A 25,280-nucleotide genomic window follows, 5' to 3' on the forward strand; every position below is an offset into this window, starting at 1 on the left:
AACTATTTAATGTGACAGAGACAGTGTCTTCAGTGTTAGTCTTGTGAAGTTGGAAGTGGAAAGAAAGAAAAAGATAGAAAAAGAAAAAGAAAGAAAGAAAGAGAGAGAGAGAGAAAAAGAAAAAAAAGAAAGAAGAAAAAAAGAAAGAAAGAAAGAAAGAAAGAAAAAAAGAAAAAGAAAAAGAAAGGAAGGAAGGAAGGGAGAAAGAAAGAAAAGAAAAACGAAAGAGAGAGAAGGAAAGAAAGAGGGACGAAGGGAGGAAAAGTGGGGGGAGGGAATCCTTTGGCCAAAATAATTGACAAAATTTGGCACTTTGCTTTGAAGGAATGTGTCTTAGGAATTCTCTTGGACCCTGTTAACTTAGTTTTCTTCATTTATTAGGATATAGTTGTTTCTACAGTATCTTAGTAAGTGGAAGGGGTATAGGATGGGAAAAAATGATTACCAGTGCTAACCGTCCTTTAGGTTAGGTCTACTTTGGAGAAGTGGCAAAAGTTGGGAGACAATCTCAGGTGCTTCCCTGTATCTTAAGGACTTTCTTCAGAAAACAAATGTCTATGGCCAAGAGGTGAAAAATATTTTAAAATTGAAAACATTTTGAAAAGCAAAACAGAAGGTAAAATATTAAAACCAAAAATTGATAATTTTTAGTTGTTTAGCAAAAATAAAAGTCAAAATACGCTGAAGAAATGAAGTTTATAATAAAGAAATAAAAGGAATGTGAAAAGGATAACATGTAGATACTAAAACAAACTGATAAGAGGAGCTACATCTGGAGCTTGGTGCGACTTGAGATCATGCTGGTCTTGTTTACAGCACAGTGCCTAGAACACAGTTAGTACTCAGTATATATTTACTGAATACTTTTTGAGCTCTAATTAAAATGATTTTCTTTTTTTGAAAAGAGAAAAAAGTAAGAAGAACTTGAGCTAAGAATCTAAATTTGGAAAGTCACAGAAAAAGTAAGGTGTGAAACAAGAGGAAGTGAGGAAGGAGTGAAGGGGAGAGAAGAGGCCACAAGGGGGAAAGAAACATCTGCCACAGAACTAGGAGAAACAAAACAGATGTCATACTGCATGGCAATGACAAACTGTGACACAAACCTAAGTGGCTAATCACTGTGACAGAATAAACCATAACACAAACCAAACCAAAACAAAAGAATAAGTAGGGGAAAGAGGGAAGAAAGTCCTGGAGTTGTGAAGATCACAAAGATAATAAATTCTTACCACCACGCTGACACCCAGGAAAAACCTTGGCAAACGGCAACAATTACTTTATTATTAAACACTCCATTTGCGCACCCAGGCCTGCAGTTGCCCTTAGTAACAGAAAGTCACGGTGGAGCTCAGCTTTTGATATACTTAGCTAAGTACATCTTGCCATGTCAGAAATGGCACTCCTACCTTCAGTGCCCCAGCAGTCAGCAGGGCAGATAGGCTGGCCTCACTTCAGATCAATTCATGTATGTTACATATTACCGCACGGAACTATTCTCAGGGATTGTTATCATGGCAACCACTAGCCCACACCAGTGCCATCCTCTCAGAGTCTATTCTAGGCTTAACACTGTACTAGGTACTACTGTCCCCATCTATCAACAAGAAAGTGCAGAGAACCAGAACTTTAAGCTATTCTCAGACCTCAGTTTACATTCTTCTGCCTCTTCTCTTATTATCAGTTCTCAAAGTCATCAAAACTACCATGGGCCTTCCTCTGGTTTTCAACCCAGGATATGCATTAGAATTACTTGGAGAACTTTAAAAAAAAAAAGAAAAACACAAAAACCCAATGCCCAGGCCACCTCACTCCTTGCTGATTATGATGCACAACAATGGTAAAAAATAAGAAACAAAAGACGTTAGCCATGTTTTTCTCAACTGTATTTTTACTTATTAAGATACTGTAGAAACAATCGACTGTGGTCTAATAAATAAACAAGAGTTAATAAGCCCTGAGAAAATGCCTAAGGCCTTCTCCTTCAAAGCAAATATTAAATTTTGTCAATTATTTTGACCAGAGAAATCTATTTTCCCCTTCCTCCATCCCTCTTTCTTTCTCATTTCTTTTTAACTATTCACTTCTGACTTCATAGGACTGAGACTATGAGACTATTATTTTTGTCCAATTAAATTAAGAGTTTGCAGTTCACTGGTGTATTGGTTGTTTCTAATGGACACTCTGGTTGCTTCTCCAACACCTCTCTCTCTCCCCTTTTGGCAAGTATCCTGACTTTCAGATATATATCCTCTGCCTCAAATGGAGCATACTTCCAGGAACGCAGATGGCCCCCACTTGTAAGGGTGGGACACTTGGATCAGGCCTAAACTAACTCACAGACCCTTGCTGAAGTTTCTGTTTTTTAGGTTGAAAAGTCGCACAATACACGTAAACGCGGCCTGTGTGAAAGCTTCTTTTCTCTTCTGAGGGCACTTCTGGAAGGGACCCCCAACCCCATCCTTGGATTTAATAGTTCAGCAAGTTGTAGCCATCCTGGGATCACATGGGGCAGCCTGCTGTAGAATGAAGCTTATGCCAGAGAAAGCAGAAATGAGATGCAAAGAATCAAGATCTTTCATGTAAACCAACTGAAACCTACTGTGCTTCTGGTAGTGAAGTAAACCAGTACTTTAGTGTTTAAGCCAGTCTGAGCTGTTTTCTGTTATCTGCAACCAGATGCATCTTAAAATACCCATTGCACATTTTATCAAGGAAGGGAATGCCTGTTTTTCGATCAAATTACATTAATAGAGTGCTAAAACAACATATCCACGTTTTGAATATTTTTTGCAGTCATATTTAGCAGTGTTACCATACTAAGAACTGCTATTTGGCTTCAGGTTGTTTTGTAAGAAACGTGGCAAGCTGTGTAAGTCAGTTTATTCTGTAATTACAAGGAGGCTTCAGTATGCTTTCATTGCCATTCTAAAGAAGGAAATTAGTATGGGGTTAATACCAGATGAACAAGAAAAATAATTCAGCAAAGAAAACATACAGCAAAACAATGTATTTAATAGTGCACTGGTTTTATTGATGGCAGAAGAAAAAATTTTTTCACTTGTAAAAGGTATTTGCTTTATTTAACTTTGTATTTTTTTCCCATTCTTTATGTGGGTTGAATTTTTTCCCCCTAGAATCTGCCCTTTAGTTCTCCAAATAATACTATCCATCGTGGCTGCATCTTTCTCTCAAGGGAAAGCAGGAGGTCTATCAACAGGTTTTCACCAGGATGTTTCAGTCAACGGCTCCTTTCTTCATAAAGACTCTATTTAAGAAGAGAGGAAGAAAGTGAAATTGGACCCTCAGAGTGACTTTTCCATACTCAAGATACACTGCTGAAATGTACCTGTAAATGTGAAGTGTTTGTATAAATATCAATAAATCACAAGTAGAGCAAACTGGACACTGTTAATTTACAAACATAATTTCTATAAATCAGCACGTAAACATAAAGCAAAATCTTTTAAAATAATTTTTTCTTTTAGAAATTCTTAAAGTACATCCCTGTCACTGTTAGTCCCTCTGTTGCTAGCATGTTGACTTTAGGAATTCAGATTAACTGAGTAGACTTTAACAGAGGATGACCTAAAAAAGATGCAGTCTGCCAATGAACCACGTCTACCCCCATCCTACCCACCACCATTTTCCCTTTGAACACCTCTGAGTTGGTTTAGTCTCACAGGCAATTTACTAGACTCTGTCACCTCTGCCTGCCTGCTCTTCACCTTTATCAAATACCACTCTAGTAGAAATACTCTAGGTGACAACAGAAAAGGCTGAGAGAGGTGGTGAGAGAAGCCTTGTTTTCTCCAGTCTAGTTTCAGTTTCATGGATATAAGAATTGTTGGGCAGCGATGGATAACGTTCCCATGGCTGCATTCAAACAGTGCAGAAGTCTTCTGAAGTAAATAGTCTCCTGATTAGAAAATAAAGAGCTCTGGGTACTATTATCCTCACACAACGCCTATCCTGCTGGCATCATGGGGTCCCCTAACATTTATCTTTATAGTGATCACTTCCCTGACCTTGATTTGAAAAATTTTGCAAAAAGATACTGGTCCAGATTGTCCAACAATAACAAAAAAAGCCATTTAAAAATACATCTTTTACCAGCTCAAAATGGTGTTAAATAAACAAAGTCATGATATTTATATAGCGAACTATGCTTAGCTATTGGTTTCTGGTTAATACATAAAACTGTGAAGACTATTCTTTTGTCAAACAAGTGAGAAACTAGAAGTGAAATTAAAAGTTCATCATTTATTAAACCACTTTACATACTGAGCCTTAACCTCCATGGCACTAGGGAGCTTCCTGCTGATGTGTCTGACAAAGTCTCTCTACATAGGTCTGCCATTTCTCTCTTTTCACAGCAGGACATGAAGCTCTAACCACTCTTCGACTAGACCAGCACAATAGCTTCTTAGATTCGTTCCCTCCTGATGCTGTAATCCATCCTACACCCAACAGCAATATTTCTGCCTTCCTTTTTTTTTTTTTTTAAATTGGGGTATAGTTGTTTTACAATGTTGTATTAGTTTCAAGTGTACAGCAAAGTGAATCAGCCATATATGTACATATATCTCCTCTTTTTTGGATTTCCTTCCCATTTAGGTCACCACAGAGCACCAAGTAGAGTTCCTTGTGCTATACAGCAGGTTCTCATTAGTTATCTGTTTTATACATAGCAGAGTATATATGTCATAACAGCAATATTTCTTAAGCCTAATTTTGATCACATCTTTCTTATTCAGAAATTCATGACAGCACCAAACACATCAAATTCAAACTTTTTTTCTTTTTTTTAAGAATTTTTATTGAGATATAATTGACATATAATAAACTACATATATTTGAAGTGTACAATTTGATATTTTTTTCTTATTAGTTATGTATATATGGCAATCCCAATCTCCTAATTCATCCCAAAGTCAAACTTTTAACGTGTCTAAAGCCATACTCTTCTGCCACCACCAATAACAGGTATCTAATTCCTAGAATTCCAATCATGTCAGAAACCGCTCCAAATGCACACAGTTTTGGCCAGTTTCATTGATTAAAGAACTGTGCATACCTTCTCTATCCATATCTACTCTTATTTTTAAGTGGTCTGTAACAGTGAGTTCAGGAACTAGAGTTTTGGGCTCTCTCTCCCCTCAGGGCTTGAATCTGATCTAGGCCTATTTCCCACATTGCCCCCCGAAGACCTCCTCCTCTCACTGAGTCCTAACTCCCAAGTATCTCCTGCTTTTGCTGAACGCTGTCGTCCTTAGCTCCAGGCTCAAGCAGAATCCAATTCCCTTTCCACCTTTGGGGAAGTACATGAGGAGGTGGCGGTGGTGGTGGTGGTCCAGGAGGCTTGTAAAAAACCTTCTTGGGACAATCAAAGAATGTGTAAATTACACATCAACAACTTTATCAAAACAGATTGATTTAAAAAACACTTATTGAGCAGCTACTATGTGTCATTCATCACCTAGCAAGGTTTCCAAAATTAAAAAAAAAGATTATGACTGACTATGAAATTATGTTTTTTAAAAGTGAGAAAAGAAAGTGTCTTAAATGTTTCTCACTATCTTGAATAATTTTAAATAACAAAATCTTAGAAAAATTTTAGCATATATTAGGCTGGATACAATGTATATCTTCTTTTTAAATGTTTAAGTTAAATGGAAATCAAGAATGAGAAAATAAAAAGAAAATATTTCTCTCAAGAAGAAAATAATATATTCAGTTGTGTGACAAAAGCAAAAAGTATAATTCTTATTGCTGAACCTCCCATTCAAAGACAATATATTTAATTCTACTTCATAATCTTTCAAAACATATGTCTGAACTAAGTGCAAAAATGAATAAGTAATTTTTTTCAACCAAGATCACATATGTCTTGCTAATTTATTTTTAGGGTAAATTTTGCAGTCAGGTTTTTTAGTGATACCATCATGGGACTGTCCCCTGCCAAAATTAATTTTCTTACTGTGAGGACTTCCCGTGTCAACAGTACAATCCAAAGCAAACATCTGGGAAAGATGGAAGTTTTAACTCAGGGAACATAGAGAACCACTAAGATTGTAATGTTTTAGTGGATTAGGAACAGTTTGCGTTGTTCAGTTTGATATGAATAAGCTACAATTACCCCAGGGCTATGCTTTATAATTTATTTTTAAGCAGTGTATTCTTAATCAAAGGAAATTTTTGATGGAATCCTAATGTATAAAACATATGAAAGACACTAAAGAAAAGCCCAGAGGATTGAGAGTTCTACCCACTGGCTGCATCCTTACTCACTCTCCCCATCTTCTCTCTACTTCTAGCCCTGCCTTCAACACCCCCAAGGCACACCTGAAGAGCCCTAGAGTCCTGCGCCCAACCGTCCTAGAGCAACCAGGGGGTTGAGAAACTTTGGCCTCATTTTAAAACCTGTTTTAAACGATTTAGAAGACCCTGGAAAGCTAACAGGGAATTCTCAGTTTTCATTTACCTTAAACAAGATTTAATTATAAGCATACTGAGCTTATATTAAAAGTGGATGTTTGACCGTGCACAATGTAAAGTTGCCGAAGTCTTAACATATACTTTGATTCTGCTTTGGTCAGTTCTTGCATGCTATAGAAAAATGCCCAAAGTCGAGAAGTAGCTCTTCTGTGATACTGTGGACAATAGGTCACATCTGTTTATTTGACAGCCTTGTATCAAGTGCAAAGAAAAACCAACGATAAGAGGAAAAAGGTGCTATACTGGCTTACTCGGGTAAATCAGAAGTCAAATAGCACCAGGCTTCTGTTCCAGGCACACTATTACATAAGGAGCAGAGGCCTAGAAAATGTAAGAAAACACTTCTTCACTTAGGATGACAGAACTAATTTTTAACCAATGAAAGAGCTTTGCAGAAGCTGCAGGAGATATGAGACTCCGGAATAGTGCTGTCCAGAAATATAATGTGAGATATATGTAATTTTTAATTTTCTAGTAGCCACATTAAAATGTAAAAATAGGTGAAATTAATTTTAATAACTTAATTTAACCCAATCTATTAAAAATATTACCATTTTGATACATAATCAATAAAAACTGAGTTGTTTTCCAAACTAAGTCTTTGAATAACTGAAATAGAGAATTGGGAACAATTTCTTAAAAATTCTCAATAGTCTTGCTACTGAGAAGAAAAGACTAAGAAAAAAGATATAAAGTCTAAATTATTCTTTATGTGATATATAACAAAAGCTGTAATGGGAAAACTAATTATTAAAAGAAAAATATTCAAAAACCCTGGCTTAAGGCAAAAAGAGAAATGTTACCAAAGATGGCAAAAGTATTTCTTTCTAAAAACATATTAAGAAATAAGGTCTTACAAACAGATGGAGGGACATACCATGTTCTTGGATTGGAAGAATCAACATTGTGAAAATGACTATCCTACCCAAAGCAATTTATAGATTCAATGCAATCCCAATCAAATTACCAATGGCATTTTTCACAGAACTAGAACAAGAGATTTTATGATTTGTATGGAAACACAAAAGACCCCGAATGCGAAAGCAATCTTGAGAAGGAGACGGAGTTGGAATCAGGCTTCCTGACTTCAGGCTATACGACAAGGCTACAGTGATCAAGACAGTATGGTACTGGCACAAAAACAGAAAAATAGATCAATGGAACAGGATAGAAAGCCCAGAGATAAACTATGGTCAACTAATCTATGATAAAGGAGGCAAGGATACACAATGGAGAAAAGGCAGCCTCTTCAATAAGTGGTGCTGGGAAAACTGGACAGCTACACGTAAAAGAATGAAATTAGAACACTTCCTAACACCATACACAAAAATAAACTCAAAATGGATAAAAGACCTAAATGGAAGGCCAGAAACTATAAAACTCCTGGAGGAAAACATAGGAAGAACACTCTTCGACATAAATAACAGCAAGATCTTTTTTAATCCACCCTCTAGAATAATGGAAATAAAAACAAAAATAAATAAGCGGGACCTAATGAAACTTCAAAGCTTCTGCACAGCAAAGGAAACTATAAGCAAGACGAAAAGACAACCCTCAGAATGGGAAAAAATATTTGCAAATGAATCAACAGACAAAGGATTAATCTCCAAAATACATAAACAGTTCATGCAGCTCAATATCAAAAAAATAAACAACCAAATAAAAAAATGGGCAGAAGACCTAAATAGGCATTTCTCCAAAGAAGACATACGGATGGCCAAGAAGCACATGAAAAGCTGCTCAACATCACTAATTATTAGAGAAATGCAAATCAATGGTACAATGAGGTATCACCTCACACCGGTTAGAATGGGCATCATCAGAAAATCGACAAACAGTAAATGCTGGAGAGGGTGTGGAGGAAAAGGAATGCTCTTGCATTGCTGGTGGGAATGTAAATTGATACAGCCACTATGGAAAACAGTATGGAGGTTCCTTGCAAAACTAAAAATAGAGTTCCTATATGACCCAGCAATCCCACTACTGGGCATATACCCAGAGAACACCATAATTCAAAAAGACACATGCACTCCAATCTTCACTGCAGCACTATTTACAATAGCCAGGACATGGAAGCAACCTAAATGTCCATCAACAGATGAATGGATAAAGAAGATATGGTACATACATACGATGGAATATTACTCAGCTGTAAAAAGCAATGAAACTGGGACATTTTTAGAGACATGGATGGACCTAGAGACTGTCATACAGGGTGAAGTGAGTCAGAAAGAGAAGAACAAATATTGTATATTAACACATATATGTGGACTATAGAAAAATGGTACAAATCAACCAGATTGCAAGGCAGAAATAGAGACACAGATGTAGAGAACAAACATATGGATACCAAAGGGGAAAGCGGGGAGGGTTGGGGGAGGAATGAATTGGGAGATTGGGATACCAAATTGTACGCTCTAAATATATGCAATTGTAAAAAATAAACAAATAAAAAGTTAAAAAAATAAAAAAATAAAAAGTTAAAAAAAAAATGAAATAAGGTCTTTGTTCACCAAAATGAGATGCCTTAGATTGGTCCTAAATAATTTGCTGACTTCTTTCTTATATTTCTCTTCCTTCCTATTAAAGATGATTTTCAGAGAGCAACTCTCTTTCTGAAACTCTAATATGAAAGTTTCTGCATGGATACCATAAGGCCCACAAATTACATCTCACTAAGTAGTCATGTCGTCTTCATCCAGTTCCTGAAGATATGCAGGAAACATTTCCTCTTTCTTAAAAAGGATTGAAATTAAACGACAAAAAATAAACTCAGTTATCCAGGTTGATAATTATCTAGTCCTTTGTTTTCTTTCATCTTCTTCCTGTTTCAAACCTATGGTCATTTCACTGACTTTCATTATCTCCAACAGAAAAGAGTAGGCATGGAGGAAAAAAGGGGATTAGCGACAGCACTTGTGGGGAAAGGTTTGGAGAAAAAGTAGTTTGCAACTATGGTATTATATTAAATACCTTATAATTGAAAGTAGTTTTAAAACATCAGTTTTTTTCTCTTACAGGCAAACCTCCAAGATATGGAGGGTTCAGTTCCAGACTACCACAGTATAGCGAATATCACAATAAAGTCACACTAAGTTTTTGGTTTTCCAGTGCATATAAAAGTCATATTTACACTATACTGCTGTCTATTGAGTTTGCAATAGAGTTATGTCTGAAAAACAATGTACACGCCTTAATTTAAAATACTTTATTGCTAAAAAAATGCTAACCATCATCTGAGCCTTCAGTGAGTCATAATCATTTTGCAATAGTAACACCAAAGATCACTGACCATAGATCACCATAACAAATATAATAATAAAGAAGTCTGAAATATTGTGAGGATTACCAAAACGTGACACAGAGACAGAAAGTGAGCAAATGCTGTTAGAAAAATGGCACCGACAGAACTGCTTAACGCTGGGTTGCCAGAAACTTCCAATTTGTAAAAAATGCAGTATCTGTGAGGTGCAATAAAGTGAAGCACAATAAAATGAGGTGTGTCTGTATGTTATTATGAAATATTAATAATTGGACTTACATATTTAACATGAATAGCATCTTTCTTTACATGGAAAGCTCCTCACAATGTCAACTTTACCTTCTCATATTAGTTCCGAGCCCGGGGAGGCTGGTAGAACTGCTGGGTTGGCCGAGTGGACCGTCTTGGCTGGCCATCACCTCCTCTACGGAACTCAAGAGTTTGGTCGTAGGTGCCTTCTTCCTCCTATTTGCAAAAAGTAGTGATTTAACATGTTCAAAACAGTTCCAAGTTTCCTACATTAAATACATTTTATGGTCCCCATTTTGATACACCCTCTTAAGCTGTCTGGGATTCATATCTGTCAACTTTTATAACACAGCAGCAGGGGAAAGAAAAAAAAAGGCAAGGACATTGTTAAAACTCTTTTGGTGCTTGTTAATCAAAGAATGAAATTTATAGTGGTAACATTAGAATCAAATTTAATTCTAGAAAAGGAAACTATTTCCGCATAATAGTATGGTTATCTCCTCAAGAGTTGACACAATGTGGTGAAAACACAGGAAAGCAAGCATTATAATACAATTTTAATTGAATATGTGGGCTTCTAAATATTTCCAGGTGTTTATCATGGAGAGGGGTTTTGGTAAAATACGGAAAAGGGATTGAGGAGCCAGAGAATGTTCACCAGCTGTTTGTCCTGATCTGATGAAATCTCCAACATCGTTAAGAACCTTACAACTAGAGACAGGAAAAAATAATGGATTGGAATGAGGAGAGAAATAGAATTTACATATAAAGAAAGCTTCATGCAAGACATAGTAATCACCGCAGTAAGACACAAACCGTTTTCTTCTCATATTCTTTCTTACTAAGGGGGTAGAACTAGCAGCTCAAGGAATAGCATGGATAAATTAGGATAAGCAGAACAAATAGCAGAAATACTATAGTTAATTACAATATTTGGAAAGAACCTAGAAGCAATAGAAATGTAGCCAAAAGCCACACTGGTTTCTTACTGAGTGCTGCCACCCTGTTACTTTAGTGTTTTAAATTAATGCAACTATGAAGTATGTTTGTTCTCTTTAGAGAGAGAAAAAAATTGGCTCTCATTTTTGTTTATGAAAGAAACAGTATCTCTTTCAAAAGTAGAGTTTAAATTCCAGCTGAATTATCAGAGCACAATAATTTGCATGATTTAGGAAATTTATCCTATTTCTTCCTCCTCCTCATTTTATCACTGAATCTTCTACCCCAAAAGATTGTTTTCCTTTGACGCTAATAGCAAATGAAGTTATATGAAAGACTGAGTTCTATTCTTTAATTTTTACAGATCAAACTTGCAGTTTTACTTGATGCAAGCTGAAAGATGCTAAGATAATTTGATCAGATCCTATTATTCTGAAATGACATTTAATATCTGGCACAAACATATCACTTATTAATAGGCATTCTCCACAGTATTCTTAAGAACGATTATTTCCATTTTATATAAAGGACACTGAAGTCCAGGAAAGCCTTGTGACTCTGCCCTAATACTCCAAAGTAAATCTGAGTTTTGATTCAGATACTGCTACTTACATCTTTAAGTCACAGTCTGTATGTAAAAGGAATAAATCAATAGCCAAAAATTAATGATCACCCTTAAGGGGCCATCATCACCTAAACAAAGAGAATAGAGAAATCTGACAATATATCTAGCATAACTCAATAACAACATTTTAGAAACAAACTTCCAGATTAGTTCTCCTTTCTCTATGCCCCTTTCATTAATAATCAACCTCAAAATGGTCAGAAGCATCAGATATTATGTCTGTAATTTAGTAAAGCAATTAAAATGCAGGAAGAAAAATTAATGTGTTCAGGAAAGGAGAGAATTATTTTTTATTAATATGGTCACTGCTCTGAATGATTATTGTCAAACATTATAGCTAAATTTGAAAAAAAAACCTATTTTTATGACACATGACATTTGAAGCTCTGCATATTAACTGAGAAGGATGAAAATACATTTGCTGCTGTAGAAGGTGAAGTAATTATTCCAGGAATTAGAATGGAATATTATTATTCTTCATACCCAGCTGCAGAACTGGTTACAGGACACCTAAAAATCTGTATACTTTATCAATAAAATATTTGTTGGAAGCAACAAATGTTGGAGAGGGTGTGGAGAAAAGGGAACTCTCCTGCACTGTTGGTGGGATTGTAAGTTGGTACAGCCACTATGGAAAACAATTTGGAGGTTCCTTAAAAAACTACAAATAGAACTACCATATGATCCAGTAATCCCACTACTGGGCATATACCCAAAGAAAACCATAATCCCAAAAGAAACATGTACCATAATGTTTATTGCAGCACTATTTACAATAGCGAGGACATGGAAGCCACCTAAATGCCCATCAACAAATGAATGGATACAGAAGATGTGGCATACATACACAATGGAATATTACTCAGCTATAAAAAGGGATGAGATGGAGCTATATGTTATGAGGTGGATAGACCTAGAGTCTGTCATACAGAGTGAAGTAAGTCAGAAAGAGAAAGACAAATATTGTATGCTAACTCACATATACGGAATCTAAAAATGGTACTGATGAACTCAGTGACAAGAATAAGGACGCAGATGCAGAGAATGGACTGGAGAACTCGAGGTTTGGGAGGGGGCAGGGGGTGAAGGGGAAACTGAGACGAAGCGAGAGAGTAGCACAGACATATATATACTACCAACTGTAAAACAGATAGCCAGTGGGAAGCTGTTATATAACAAAGGGAGTTCAACTCGAGGATGGAAGATGCCTTAGAGGACTGGGAGGGGGAGGATGGGGGGGACTCGAGGGAGGGTGTTGGGGGAGTCGAGGGAGGGAGGGAATACGGGGATATGTGCATAAAAACAGATGATTGAACTTGGTGTACCCCCCAAAAATAATAATAAATAAATTTAAAAATAATAATAATAATAATTAAAAAAAGAAAATACATTTGCTGCTGTAGAAGGTGAAGTAATTATTCCAGGAATTAGAATGGAATATTATTATTCTCCATACCCAGCTGCAGAACTGGTTATAGGACACCTAAAAATCTATATACTTCATCAATAAAATACAGTGTTAAAGGTAGGATACTACATTTGCTGAGTGAGCTGGATTTATATAATAAATGACATTGCTATCTGAAAAAGTGTTTCTACTGTTTAAAAGAATCTCAGACTATACTAGCCAGAATCAATTAAATGGTTTTATGGAGATGACCAACCATGAGATTTCTTTCACATTATTTGATGTCTTCACAATCCTTTTATACAAAATGGAAGCAAAGAATAAAAATAATTCTGATAGCTTGGTTTTCAGTTGTCAAAGGCACAATCTTGCTTTTTTAACTTTTAAATATTCTTCTCACAGAGTAGTCAGGGGCAAACCTGGTTACCCACAAAAATCACTTCATATAGTCTGGAGCTAGTAATTTTTAGCACTGGGTGGGCACCTCTTTCCATATGACACACAGCTCAATTTAATAGATCAGTTTATTTGGAGCCATCTTTGAATGAAATTTACACCTTTATCTTCTTTCTTTAGTTTCACTGCTCTGTAACAGCTTTAAAACTAAAATTTTAATTTCACAGATCATGAACATTAAAAGAAAAAAAAATCTGACACTATCTTGAGCTGGCACAGTTCTGGAAGGCCATCTGGTCTGGCCCCCTAGATCTGACGGATGAGGAATCTCTAAACCCAGAGAGGGGATGTTTGCAAGTCACAAAGCTCACTAGAGGAAGAGTCCAGACTAGGGCCACTTTGTTTCTGACTCACACAAGGCTCTTTAAAAGACTGGTGATAACTTTCATAAAAATGGAACTGACCAATGCCATCTTCACCGAAGCTTTTGAGATTTAGAACCATTTTACTGGGACTCAGATTTTTTCTTACCTGAGCCATGCTATCAGATTTACCTGATTTTAAAATACTAAATAACTAATATCCAAAATGTGCCCTCTTTTTACGCCAATATTTAGTAGTTTATTACTCCTTTTAATGAAAAGATACATAATGCAATAATCACTGTGACACCAAGCCTGAATGAAATGATATTTTGAAAGGGAAAAAAGAGTCACAGCACCAATGCAAAAAGGCGATACACACCTTCACCTATAAAACACATTTGACGGGTCACACCTGCATCTTTCCTCCGTATCATTTTTAGTCTCTCATTAGCACAAACTACATCTTGACTGAGAATACAGACAAATACATCATTTCCTCATTTATAAATGAGCTGTTAGAAAATCTCACTGTAAATCAGTTACTTGGACTCTGGAACATACTTCAGTAGCAGGTGTGAGACACAGTTAAATACAGGTCAGTCAGTTTCTCTGTTCCACAAATAAAGGTGATGTGCGGCTAAGCATATAAACCAGTACTCTAAAGAAGGTGGTGGATCCTTAATTAACATTCTCAACTGGGAGTGATTTCCCTACCCCACCAAGGTGGTGGGGGGAGGTAGCCAATTTCTGGAGACATTTGTGGTTGCTATATCTGAGGGGTGTTAACTGGCAGCTGGTGGGTCTGGAGACATTTTTAGTTATTACAAGCTGAAGGAGTAGGTGGGGGGAGTTGTTGCTACATCCAATAGTTAGAGGCCAAGGATGCTCTAAATATCCTACAATGCACAGGACAGCCCATGCAACAAAGAATCAGCCAGTCCTAACCTTAACAGTTGAGAAACCCTGGGCTAGGTAAATGAAGGAGGAGGATACGTCTTACTCCTAAGTGCCAGGGCAGCCTGGAAAATAATTCTGAAATTCAGGAATTTTGGTTTGCCATCCTTTCCCTTTTTCTTTCTGGATATTTCTTCTGCCTCTGTCTCTAATGCCTGAACGCTGCCTTAATGGAACTTCTGTGGGGAAGGCTCTGTTCGCTGAAGATACTATGTTTTCCTCTGCTTCAGCAGCATGTTTGCATTTACTTAACTGCCTTATCTTAGATTACCATTTCCTCAGCATTTCTGCACAGCCATGACTTTGTAAGGAGAAAACAATTATTGATTACTGGTAGGAGTAGGGAACAGGGATGACAATTCTCTTCACAAAAAAAAAACTTGGAAAAACTTATTAATATTGTCACCTCCAATAGCTATTTTGTGTGTAATTTAATAAAAAATTTTCTAGTCAGTTCCTTTCAACAGTTTGCGTAGTAGTCACAAAAACGCAAGCCAGCATACGAAATGCATACCATGTACCGTCAACAATAATCCTTGAGCTTTGAATATTTTGAACACTGAAATATTAATGAGTACATATCTCCTTGAGTGATTCACATATGAACTACTTACTCTATGAATTTCCAGACCACCTTTGTCTGTCTGGTTAGCTTGTATAGATAGTCAGTTTATAGAAACAGAAAATAATTTTAATATAAAACCTAAGCAAACAATAATTTTAAAGACAAATCTGCTTTCCCAAACCATCATGTAATAAAGCCAAAATTAATAGAGAAAGTAAAAAGATCACTGGTTGCCAAGGGTTGGGGGGTGGGGAGGTGCGGGGGCAGGGACCGAGGGATGAATATGCAGAGCGCAGGAAGATTTTTAGGGCAGTGAAACTAATCCGTATGACACTATTATGGTAGGTGTAGTCACACTACATTTGTCCAAACCCATACAATGTACACCATGAGTGAACCCTAATGTAAACTATGGACTCTGGAAAATGATGATGAATTAATATAGGTCTATCAATTGCACCAAATGTACTACTCTAGTGGGGGATGTTGATCAATGGGAGAGACTATGCATGTGTGGGGGTGAAGAGTATATGGGAAATCCCATACCTCTCTCAGTTTGGCTGTGAATCTAAAACTCTTCTAAAAAATAAAGTCTAAAAAAAAAAATAGGCTGTAAAGTAGGCCACATCAGTGGCATACTTTGTGCCTCATATATTGCTGATGTGGTAGATCCTGATGAAATACTTGTCGACCTGCCTTATTAAAATGGCACGTCTTGATCCATTCAGATTCTTCCTGTGGTTATCCGTAACTAGAATATGAGAGTTAAATTTCTTTCATCCTTGTGATACCACAAGCATTAATTAATGTGTGAAAAACACTTTGAAGATTATTGAGCTTTCTGAATTGGCTCTAGGTTGTGTTTAATTTTGATTATACCTTGGATATTCATAATATTTCCTCTTTGTTTCCGCTGGAAAGCTTTGACATTTGATTTTACTTTTTAGTCCAAGTAATGAAATAAAGTACCCCATTCAAAAACAAAAACTAAAAATCATGTAATGGATTCCAAAAATAGAACTTAAAATATTTTAGTAATCTATTTTAGATCAATTATACTAATATTCTATTACATTAGAGTGAAAATTGAAGAGGAATAAAATAATTGAAGATTATGGATAACAGTTGTGCCTATAGAAGTCATGTATTATGATTAACACTGACCCTTAGCTTACCAATTATTCTTGTTTAAAAAATATATTCCAATTCAATATTTACAACTCCACCACAGACTACAAAACAGATAGCTTCTGTAAAGAACAGTTAGTCCAAATAACTAAGAAGCTATTATTTGCTCAAGTAATTAGTACCATAACCTGAGTTAGAATGTAGGTCTTCTGATTCCTAGTCCTGTCTGTCCTTCACACTACGCTTCCAAGAAATGAGGGCAAGAAACACAGATACAGTGAATGTCATAACTGGAAGAGGATTTGGGGATAATTTAATTGAGCAGATTTAAGTTTTAAAAATCATCATTATCATCATCATCATCTATTTTGGGGTAAATGTGGCACTCTTCTTTCAAACGAAATTTTATATAGAATTCCAATATACAATAGATGAGCTCAGGTTACAGTAGGTGTTTTTACACGTGTATATGAGCAGTATTCCTTTGGCTTTCTCTCCTTTAGTCCTTCCAAATTCTGTAACCCCTAAAGCACAAAAACTAAAACCCAACCTTGGTTCAACCTCTGCTGTACACTAGGAACCAGCTGGGTTGATGGCTTGATTAACACAAGAAAATGAGCCAGTGAAAGAATAGGAACAGGAACACAGGCTGCTGACTCAGTTCAGAACTTTTTGCCTCTGCATATTATCACAGAGAAAATCTAAACCCTGCTTTTGACTTGTATGAATTGAATTTCTCATTTGACAATACAAACATCCTATACCTAAATGAGGAAAAAAGTAAAATCTCAGGCTTCATTATATATAAGCAAAATAAGCAAATTTTACGATAATAAACTAATTATCTGTTTTTGAAACTGAGTGAAATGATACCATTTTAGTATAAAGTATAATGCAGAATTGTATCTCTCTTTCCCTCTAAGATCATCTCTTTAATATACCATGTCCACTAATAAGTTATTTTAGGTACTTCCCTGATGGCACAGTGGTTAAGAATCCACCTGCCAACACAGGGGACACGGGTTCGATTCCTGCTCTGGGAAGATCTCACACGCCGCAGAGCAACTACAACTACTGAGCCTGTGCTCTACAGCCCGTGAGCCACAACTACTGAGCCTGAGTGCCACAACTACTGAAGCCCATGCACCTAGAGCCCATGCTCCACAACAAGAGAAGCCACTGCAATGAGAAGCCCACGGACTGCAATGAAGAATAGCTCCCACTTGCCACAACTAGAGAAAGCCCATGCACTGCAACAAAATTGATTAACTTACTTTAATCAAATATTCTGTGGCAAAAAAAACAAAACAAAATAAAAAACACCGGTTCAAGACAAGAAACAAAATTGAATTCAAAATCTAATTACTAAGCAACTGGTCCAAAATGCATGGCTGACATAATGTTTTCATTCCTGTATCATGCAGAATTTCAGGAGAACTCTGAGACATTTCACAGTGTTCTGATATTCTCTTTTTAGAAAAGAGAATATTCTCTACAGTTACTTAAGAATTATGTAATAATTATTGGTGATTCTATTAGATATTAGGAAATTGTCTGAATACCTAGCTCAAGGGTTTAATTCTATACTTTGCCAACTAAAGCACTACCTAAATAAGACAACTAAACTTTAACATGGAAGAAAACTGGATGTTTAAATGATAAAGCAAATACAGTACTATTCACCATTGTCTTTCTTCTAACATCATTAAGATCTTCTACCCTTTAATACAAAGTAAACAAGCTATTTTTGGCAGCTTAGACACTCAAGAAAATGCAACTCAACATTAGAAGGCTGCATCCATATTCCAACTAGGAGAATATAGCACAGAAAAGAGACTAGGAAACATGTCACCCTTATCAAACTTCAAATAATAAAAGTTCTGATACTCTTCCATTCAAAAACACACCCAACTTTCTTTAAAATTTGGACTAGAAAAAAGGGGAATGATTATTCTACTATGTGCCTGACATTTTATCTCATTTAATCCTTGTAACAATGCTTTGAATTACTTAATCTCATCCTTCTACAGATGAACAAACTAAGGCTCAGAGTAACTTACCCAAAGTTATGTAAATGACCATGCTTTAATAAGACTCCTGGGTTCCTTTCATGGCATCACATAGTGTACATTTTACATTTCTTCCTTCAGATAGTTTTGCTTATTTTTTTCTAATAGCTAACTAAAAATTAATTTTAAATAAATAGATGGCTTCTGCCCTGAGGCTAGTATAAACATTATTTAATGGTCAGCATCTTTGTTGAAATGCCATAGTGAAGTCCAAAAAATGAATATATAATCTGTAAAAATGTGTACCTCTTGCCAACTCATTTATTCTTTTAAAGCTAAAGGTTAAATAGATTCCAAAAGCTTGTTCAGAAGTCAGGATAGGAAGCATATTTCTGCTCCAAAAGATGCCAAACTACTCAGATTTCCTTGAGAAATACTTTATTATAGCATTGGTATGTAAGACCTCAGTCTGTTAGGTCAGATCTGAGCCTGAGCTTAGACTCCACCACTTCTGCACGTGTTACTCAACTTCTCTACGTCTCAGTTTTCTCACGCAGACAACAGTAATCAATTCATAGGTTTACAAGGAGAATTACATGAAATAATCCCCTAAAGAGTTTAGCAAATAACCCATCTATATTTTCTATTATTCTGAATTAAGTAATTCTTTGACAATAACATATACATGCCCACTTCAATTAAATTATTAAGACTCAGTGATTTTGCTAAAAATCAGGAAGTTTGTTGTAAGAGTATTCCTGGAATTGCTTTGGTCAGATAAGGAAAGTGCAAAAGCCACTGAAGAAAATGAAAGAGCCAATGCAAGGAGAAAGACTCTTGTCATCTGCTTGCTCTTTATTTCTTCAGAAATTTTAAAAACATCTAAACATAAAAACTAATAATTTCGCATTATAAATTATTCCATTGTTACCACTGTTTTTGTTTCTTTTAGGAAGAGGTCTTCTTTTTTAATTATAGAGAAAAAGGGCAAATAGAACAAAGAGGAGGAAATTAGCAAAGACATGTTACTAAAAATGACCAGTTAAAAGTTAAAGACACTGTTTGCATAAAATATGAATATTTTAAGAAAAAGCTAAAAATAAACTAACATGATTAACCTCTTTGAACATCTTGCCTTAATACCAACACCATACATACCCTTAAAATTTCATCAAATGCCATAAAAAGAAACCAGTTAGAAACACTATTTAAAAAGTAGAGGTATAGCAAGGATGATTAATATTGGAAAATGCCTATCTATGCCTCTTCATATGTTTTCAGGTCAATGCCTATAAATTATCCTTGCAAAAGCAACTGCTTTCCCAAAATTGCTAATTGAGAAAATATGTTTTAGGATATTTTATGGTTAAAACTTATGAGTACTAATCACAAGTGGTTAATCATTTCACTCCCTCATAATTTATATCATTTTTACATCTTAAATTGGTAGCTAATACAACATACTTTATGAATAGATTAACCAATTCTTTCTCTGAAAGTAATAATTACTACACCATAATGTCAGACTGCTTTTTATTTTAAAATCGTCAGCCCAGTACATTTTATGTAACTGAACACTTGAGACAAATAGTTATGGTATGCTTCAGTGACCTGTAATACAGACTTAAGAAACAGAATTAGAAAAAAAATGTCCATGTCAAATTGATAAAATACAGGCCAGATCTTTGCCATTAAAAAGTACTGAGTGTTGGAGTAGGGAAAGGAGATGACTTCACACACTATATAAGAAAAAACTGCAATACCTAAGAGTACAGAACTAAAATCATTTGCTAATGTTTTCACCCCCTTAGTGAAAGTTAAGGATTATAAGATTGACAGGAAAGTAACTAAAATTTTTATCTTATAGAAGTTATCTATAAGATTATTTATAGTGATCTATACAACTACAATATAACAAACATCATTTTCACATTTAAATCCCATACATACCCAGCAGCCCATATTAACGATGTCTGCATAATGAACTAAAATTATTTCTCTTTAGTGAAACATAAAGATAACGTGTTTAAAAGTCCTTATCAATTATCAGGCTAGCTAATAAAAGCCATAGTTTTAGAAACGTGAGGTGCCCCAGGAGTCAATGATCTGATCTTCGAGGTAAAAAATTCACTCCCCCACATCACACAGAGATGGTGTGATGCTTCTGTCTCCTTCAAATAACTGGTGAAGGATGCTCAGGCGTCCAACCCCACTCCTTTGTATCCTTCTCTAGAAAGTGCAAACCACCTGGGCTTTCTAGTTAAGCCTATTTGCTTTGCCACACGAAAGATTTTAAATTATTTTAAAACAAGTACTATACCTTTCCTTAGTCTTCTATTTTCTAAAATCAAAAGACCCAGTTCCTGGAATCATTTGTCAAATACCATTATTTCCAGAATCTCTCATCATCTTGATCACCTTTTCCTTTATACATTTTAATATTTACTATTCTATGTAATCTAGTATTCAGAATAATATTGCAAGTATGGTCTGCTTGGAACATACTACTACTATTTCCCATGATGAGCAAACTCTTTATAATCATTAGTGCAATTTGACCTTGCTTTAATGTTTCTAGCAGCTACTCAATCACTGCGTGCTCATATTGTACTTATCAAGCAAAATGCCTACAACCTACTTCCAGGTCTATTTCATTGTATATTTGAAGAGAATTATTTTCCGAATCTAAATATGAAGTTTAAAATTTAACTGCAGTTGAAGTCCATGCACTATTGAAAGATACTACTTTGGCATAGTTTTATTATTGGTGTTCTGAATAACCATATAATATTAAGTCAGTTTTACCAATTATCTTGGTAATTCGTAGCTCTTTTTTCTTTTTTCTCTTTTTTTTTTTTTGCATAGTGGAAATTGGGGGACTACTACCTAAAACATACATGGGTGGCTAAAATGTAGTTTAATCCTGAAACTAGATTCCAGTGAAATTTAGAAGATAAAAAGGGATTCACAGTGTAAGATTAAGTTCTTAGGAATAGAACTATAGGTTAAAGGAATAGGTTGGCTCTTTTTCTACTCTTTGTAAGATATTTTCTAGTCCCTTGAGAAATACTAGCTGATACCTCTTGCATATACATCTTTGCTTCTCAATTTAAAATTCTCTAAATTTGTGAGAATTAAGACTGAATGAACTAAACAGTTGAAAGATACTTTACCAAAACTGTATGCCACATATTGAGTATAAACTGACTGCTATGATGAAACTTTTATATACATTATACAAAAACCCTCACGTAGGTTGGTATCATTTATCTCCATTTACAGGTAAAGTGTAAAAATCATGTGCTATTTTGTCAGCAAGTCTGAAAATTGAGCATTGGCTCTGCAACTTAATAGCTCAATGATTTTAGGCAAGTAGCTTAATGGCTCTGAACTTGGATTTGTAGTTTTTCATGCGTGTTAAATGGGAATACTAATCATTATTTCACAGGATTTCTGTTGTTTTTAAATCAGTTAACACAGGTCAAGACTTATACATGGTGCCTGGTGTATATGTTCCAATTATAAGCATGCTTTGTATAGAAGGAACTCTGATCTTCACATTCTTAATCATTTATTCTAATTTATTTCAAAATGTTGGTGAAGATACATCATGTTGCTGTTACCTAAATATAAATTCCTCTTAGTATGCTTGAATTTATGAGTTTTCCTTCTTCAAAATGTTCAGTATATGAGAAGTTAGTTGTTTTTTTTTTTTAAAGAAATCATTCTCTTTCCAAGCTTAGCTTCTCTTCTCAATCATTTTTGATGGTTAGATTGCTGAAGAAGGAAAAGGTATCACAAAGATTTTCTCCAAAAATAGTAAGGGAGACAAACTTACTTCCATCAACTGAGGTGAAGAAAAATTAGACAGTATATATCACCTGATTTAATTAAGGCTACTAAACATGTTATATTTTCCTGTAATAATACTATTTCTAAGTTTATTGAAATTCAGGAAACATGTTCTTAGTCACATGTAATTCCACACCTGAAATATCTGAGATGTTCAACAGAGGCTGGAGGAACTGATAATATACTCTGTGGAGAGTAATCTGCTCATCGTCATACCCAAAGGAAAAACATAATAAATGTTTGTTCCTACTGAATATGGAAATATTCTTGTAGTTCAAGAATGAAGCTATTTCTCCTTTTCCATGCAGCCATGGCTAGAACAATAATTGTAAGAACAAATCAGGAAGGTATAAAGTCTCTGCATTACAGAGTCGAAAGATTTTCTTGGGTGTTTCAAATAACCAAGAAATAATCGGTGCATGGGTGGTTCAGTGGTAGAATTCTCAAATACACAAGAAATAGATCAAAATCAAGTGCTTTCCATCTTATTTACATTTTAAATACATCATGAAGTTAATAAAACGAAATGGATGTGGTATCATTTAGTGCTACAGTTCTTACTGTAAAACACAAATTATTCACAATGCTTAATATGTACCTTCTGGAAAGTATTAAGGTAAAACAATCAACTTTTTAAAAATTCTAAATTCATCCATAAGATTACCTAAAGCGTACTCTTTTATGCAACTTGAAACTCCTTCCCCTTCCTCTCACCTTCTCTCCCACACACAATGTAAGCTGCTTATTACAATAAAAAATAAGGCAAATAGATCATCTGGATGAGAAGGAAGGGATAGTAGGCTATCAGTCATGATGTCTATATTGTATAAGAATTGGTAAAACTGAGGATTACTAATTAAGGCTTAATGAAAAATCAATAAGACTAGTAAAGTTTACGGTACTCCTTCAGAGTGTAAAATGTATGATACAATAGTCAAATTTCACTTTCATTATCTATGGATAAGAGCAGGACAATCTCTTAAAAGCGGCACTGAGGAGGAAAAGCCTGTCCAGGGTTAAACAGTAATTTATGCAAAACCCCAGTTTTGACGAGAATCCTGTCAATGTCAAGCAGCAGGTACACTGACAACAGGACAGGCTGAAAAGCGATGTGTCAGAACCGGGACGGAAGTCACCAATTTATGAAGGCTGTTATAAACCAGAGGATTTCAAAAATGTGAAAGGATGGAAATTTTTATAACTTTGCAGGCAATACTATTAGCGTAACAGACAGCAGTTCTTTTACTTTAAGAGAAAAACCAGTTTCCTTTAAAAGACCTGTGGATTTTTATATTAGGGCTACATTGTAAGACTCCTAATACAAAAGTTCATTACACTAATAACATTCAAACAGAAAAGAAAATTTTAACAGGAAACATAAAAGGAAAAAAAAATGAAAGAAAAAGATGGTACAAGGAAGCAGTCTGGGTTTCCTTCCAAGAGGGATAGTTTGGGATGGATACCCAACTCCTGATCTGGAAGTTCTGATTCGTAACTGCTGCTGCAGTCGAGGGTCAACAAACATCACTTTGAGGAAGTGAACAATAAGGGAGGATGCTATTTCTAAATTAGAACACTTCCTAACACCATACACAAAAATAAACTCCAAATGGATTAAAGATCTACATGTAAGGCCAGACACTATAAAACTCCTAGAGGAAAACATAGGCAGAATACTCTATGACATACATCAAAGCAAGATCCTTTTTGACCCACCTCTTAGAATAATGGAAATAAAATCAAGAATAAACAAATGGGACCTAATGAAACTTAAAAGCTTTTGCACAGCAAAAGAAACCATAAACAAGACAAGAAGGCAACCCTCAGAATGGGAGAAAATACTTGCCAATGAAGCAACAGACAAAGGATTAATCTCCAAAATATACAAGCAGCTCATGCAGCTTAATACCCAAAAAGCAAATAACCCAATCCACAAATGGGCAGAAGACCTAAATAGACATTTCTCCAAAGAAGACATACAGATGGCCAACAAACACATGAAAAGATGCTCAACATCACTCATCATCAGAGAAATGCAAGTCAAAGCCACAATGAGGTATCACCTCACACTAGTCAGAATGGCCATCATCACAAAATCTAGAAACCATAAATGTTGGAGAGGGTGTGGAGAAAAGGGAGCTCTCCTGCACTGCTGGTGGGAGTGTAAGCTGGTACAGCCACTATGGAAAACAGTTTGGAGGTTCCTTAAAAAAATGAAAAATAGAACTACCATATGATCCAGTAATCCCACTCCTGGGCATATACCCAGAGAAAACCATAATCCAAAAAGAAACATGTACCATAATGTTTATTGCAGCACTATTTACAATAGCCAGGACACGGAAGCAACCGAAATGCCCATCAACAAATGAATGGATAAAGAAGATGTGGCATATATATACAATGAAATATTACTCAGCTATAAAAAGGAATGAAATGGAGCTATATGTAATGAAGTGGATAGACCTAGAGTCTGTCACACAGAGGGAAGTAAGCCAGAAAGAGAAAAACAAATATTGTATGCTAACTCATTATATATGGAATCAAAAAAAAAAATGGTACTGATGAACCCAATGACAAGACAAGAAAAAAGATGCAGATGCAGAGAATGGACTGGAGGACACGGGGTTGGGGGACGGGGGGTGAAGGGGAAGCTGGGACGAAGTGAGAGAGTAGCACAGACATATATATACTACCAACTGTAAAACAGACAGCCAGTGGGAAGTTGCTGTATAACAAAGGGAGATCAACTCGATGATGGGTGACGCTTTAGAGGGCCGGGACAGGGAGGGTGGGGGGAAGTCACGGGACGGAGGCGATATGGGGATATATGTATAAATACAGCTGATTCACTTTGGTGTACCTCAAAAACTGGTTCAAGAGTGTAAAGCAAAGGAAGGGAGGGAATACGGGAATATGTGTATAAAAACAGATGATTGAACTTGGTGTACCCCCAAAAAATAAAAAAAAAATAAAAAAAAAGAGTGTAAAGCAATTATATTTCAATAAAGAGCTTAAATAAATAAATAAATA

The 25,280-nt window shown here is 35.6% G+C and overlaps 1 protein-coding gene across 6 annotated transcripts in view; it reads right to left on the bottom strand.

The window, feature by feature from the left end:
• Positions 1-3,009: 3,009 nt before the first annotated feature.
• Positions 3,010-25,280, bottom strand: part of TDRD3 (tudor domain containing 3) — a 173,251-nt gene continuing 150,980 nt past the window's right edge. For 5 of the 6 annotated variants that reach the window (XM_057707175.1, XM_057707176.1, XM_057707178.1 and 2 more), the window contains 2 exons: positions 10,097-10,222; positions 3,010-3,265 (listed from right to left, as the gene is read on the bottom strand). In XM_057707175.1, coding sequence (XP_057563158.1) covers positions 3,235-3,265; positions 10,097-10,222 — 157 coding nt within the window. In that variant the 3' untranslated portion in view covers positions 3,010-3,234. Of the gene's footprint in view, positions 3,266-10,096; positions 10,223-25,280 lie in introns of those variants that run through there. The other variant, XR_009048983.1, reaches the window with a different exon arrangement.

Source organism: Hippopotamus amphibius, chromosome 14 (genome assembly GCF_030028045.1).
Source record: "Hippopotamus amphibius kiboko isolate mHipAmp2 chromosome 14, mHipAmp2.hap2, whole genome shotgun sequence".
Taxonomy (NCBI): domain Eukaryota; kingdom Metazoa; phylum Chordata; class Mammalia; order Artiodactyla; family Hippopotamidae; genus Hippopotamus; species Hippopotamus amphibius.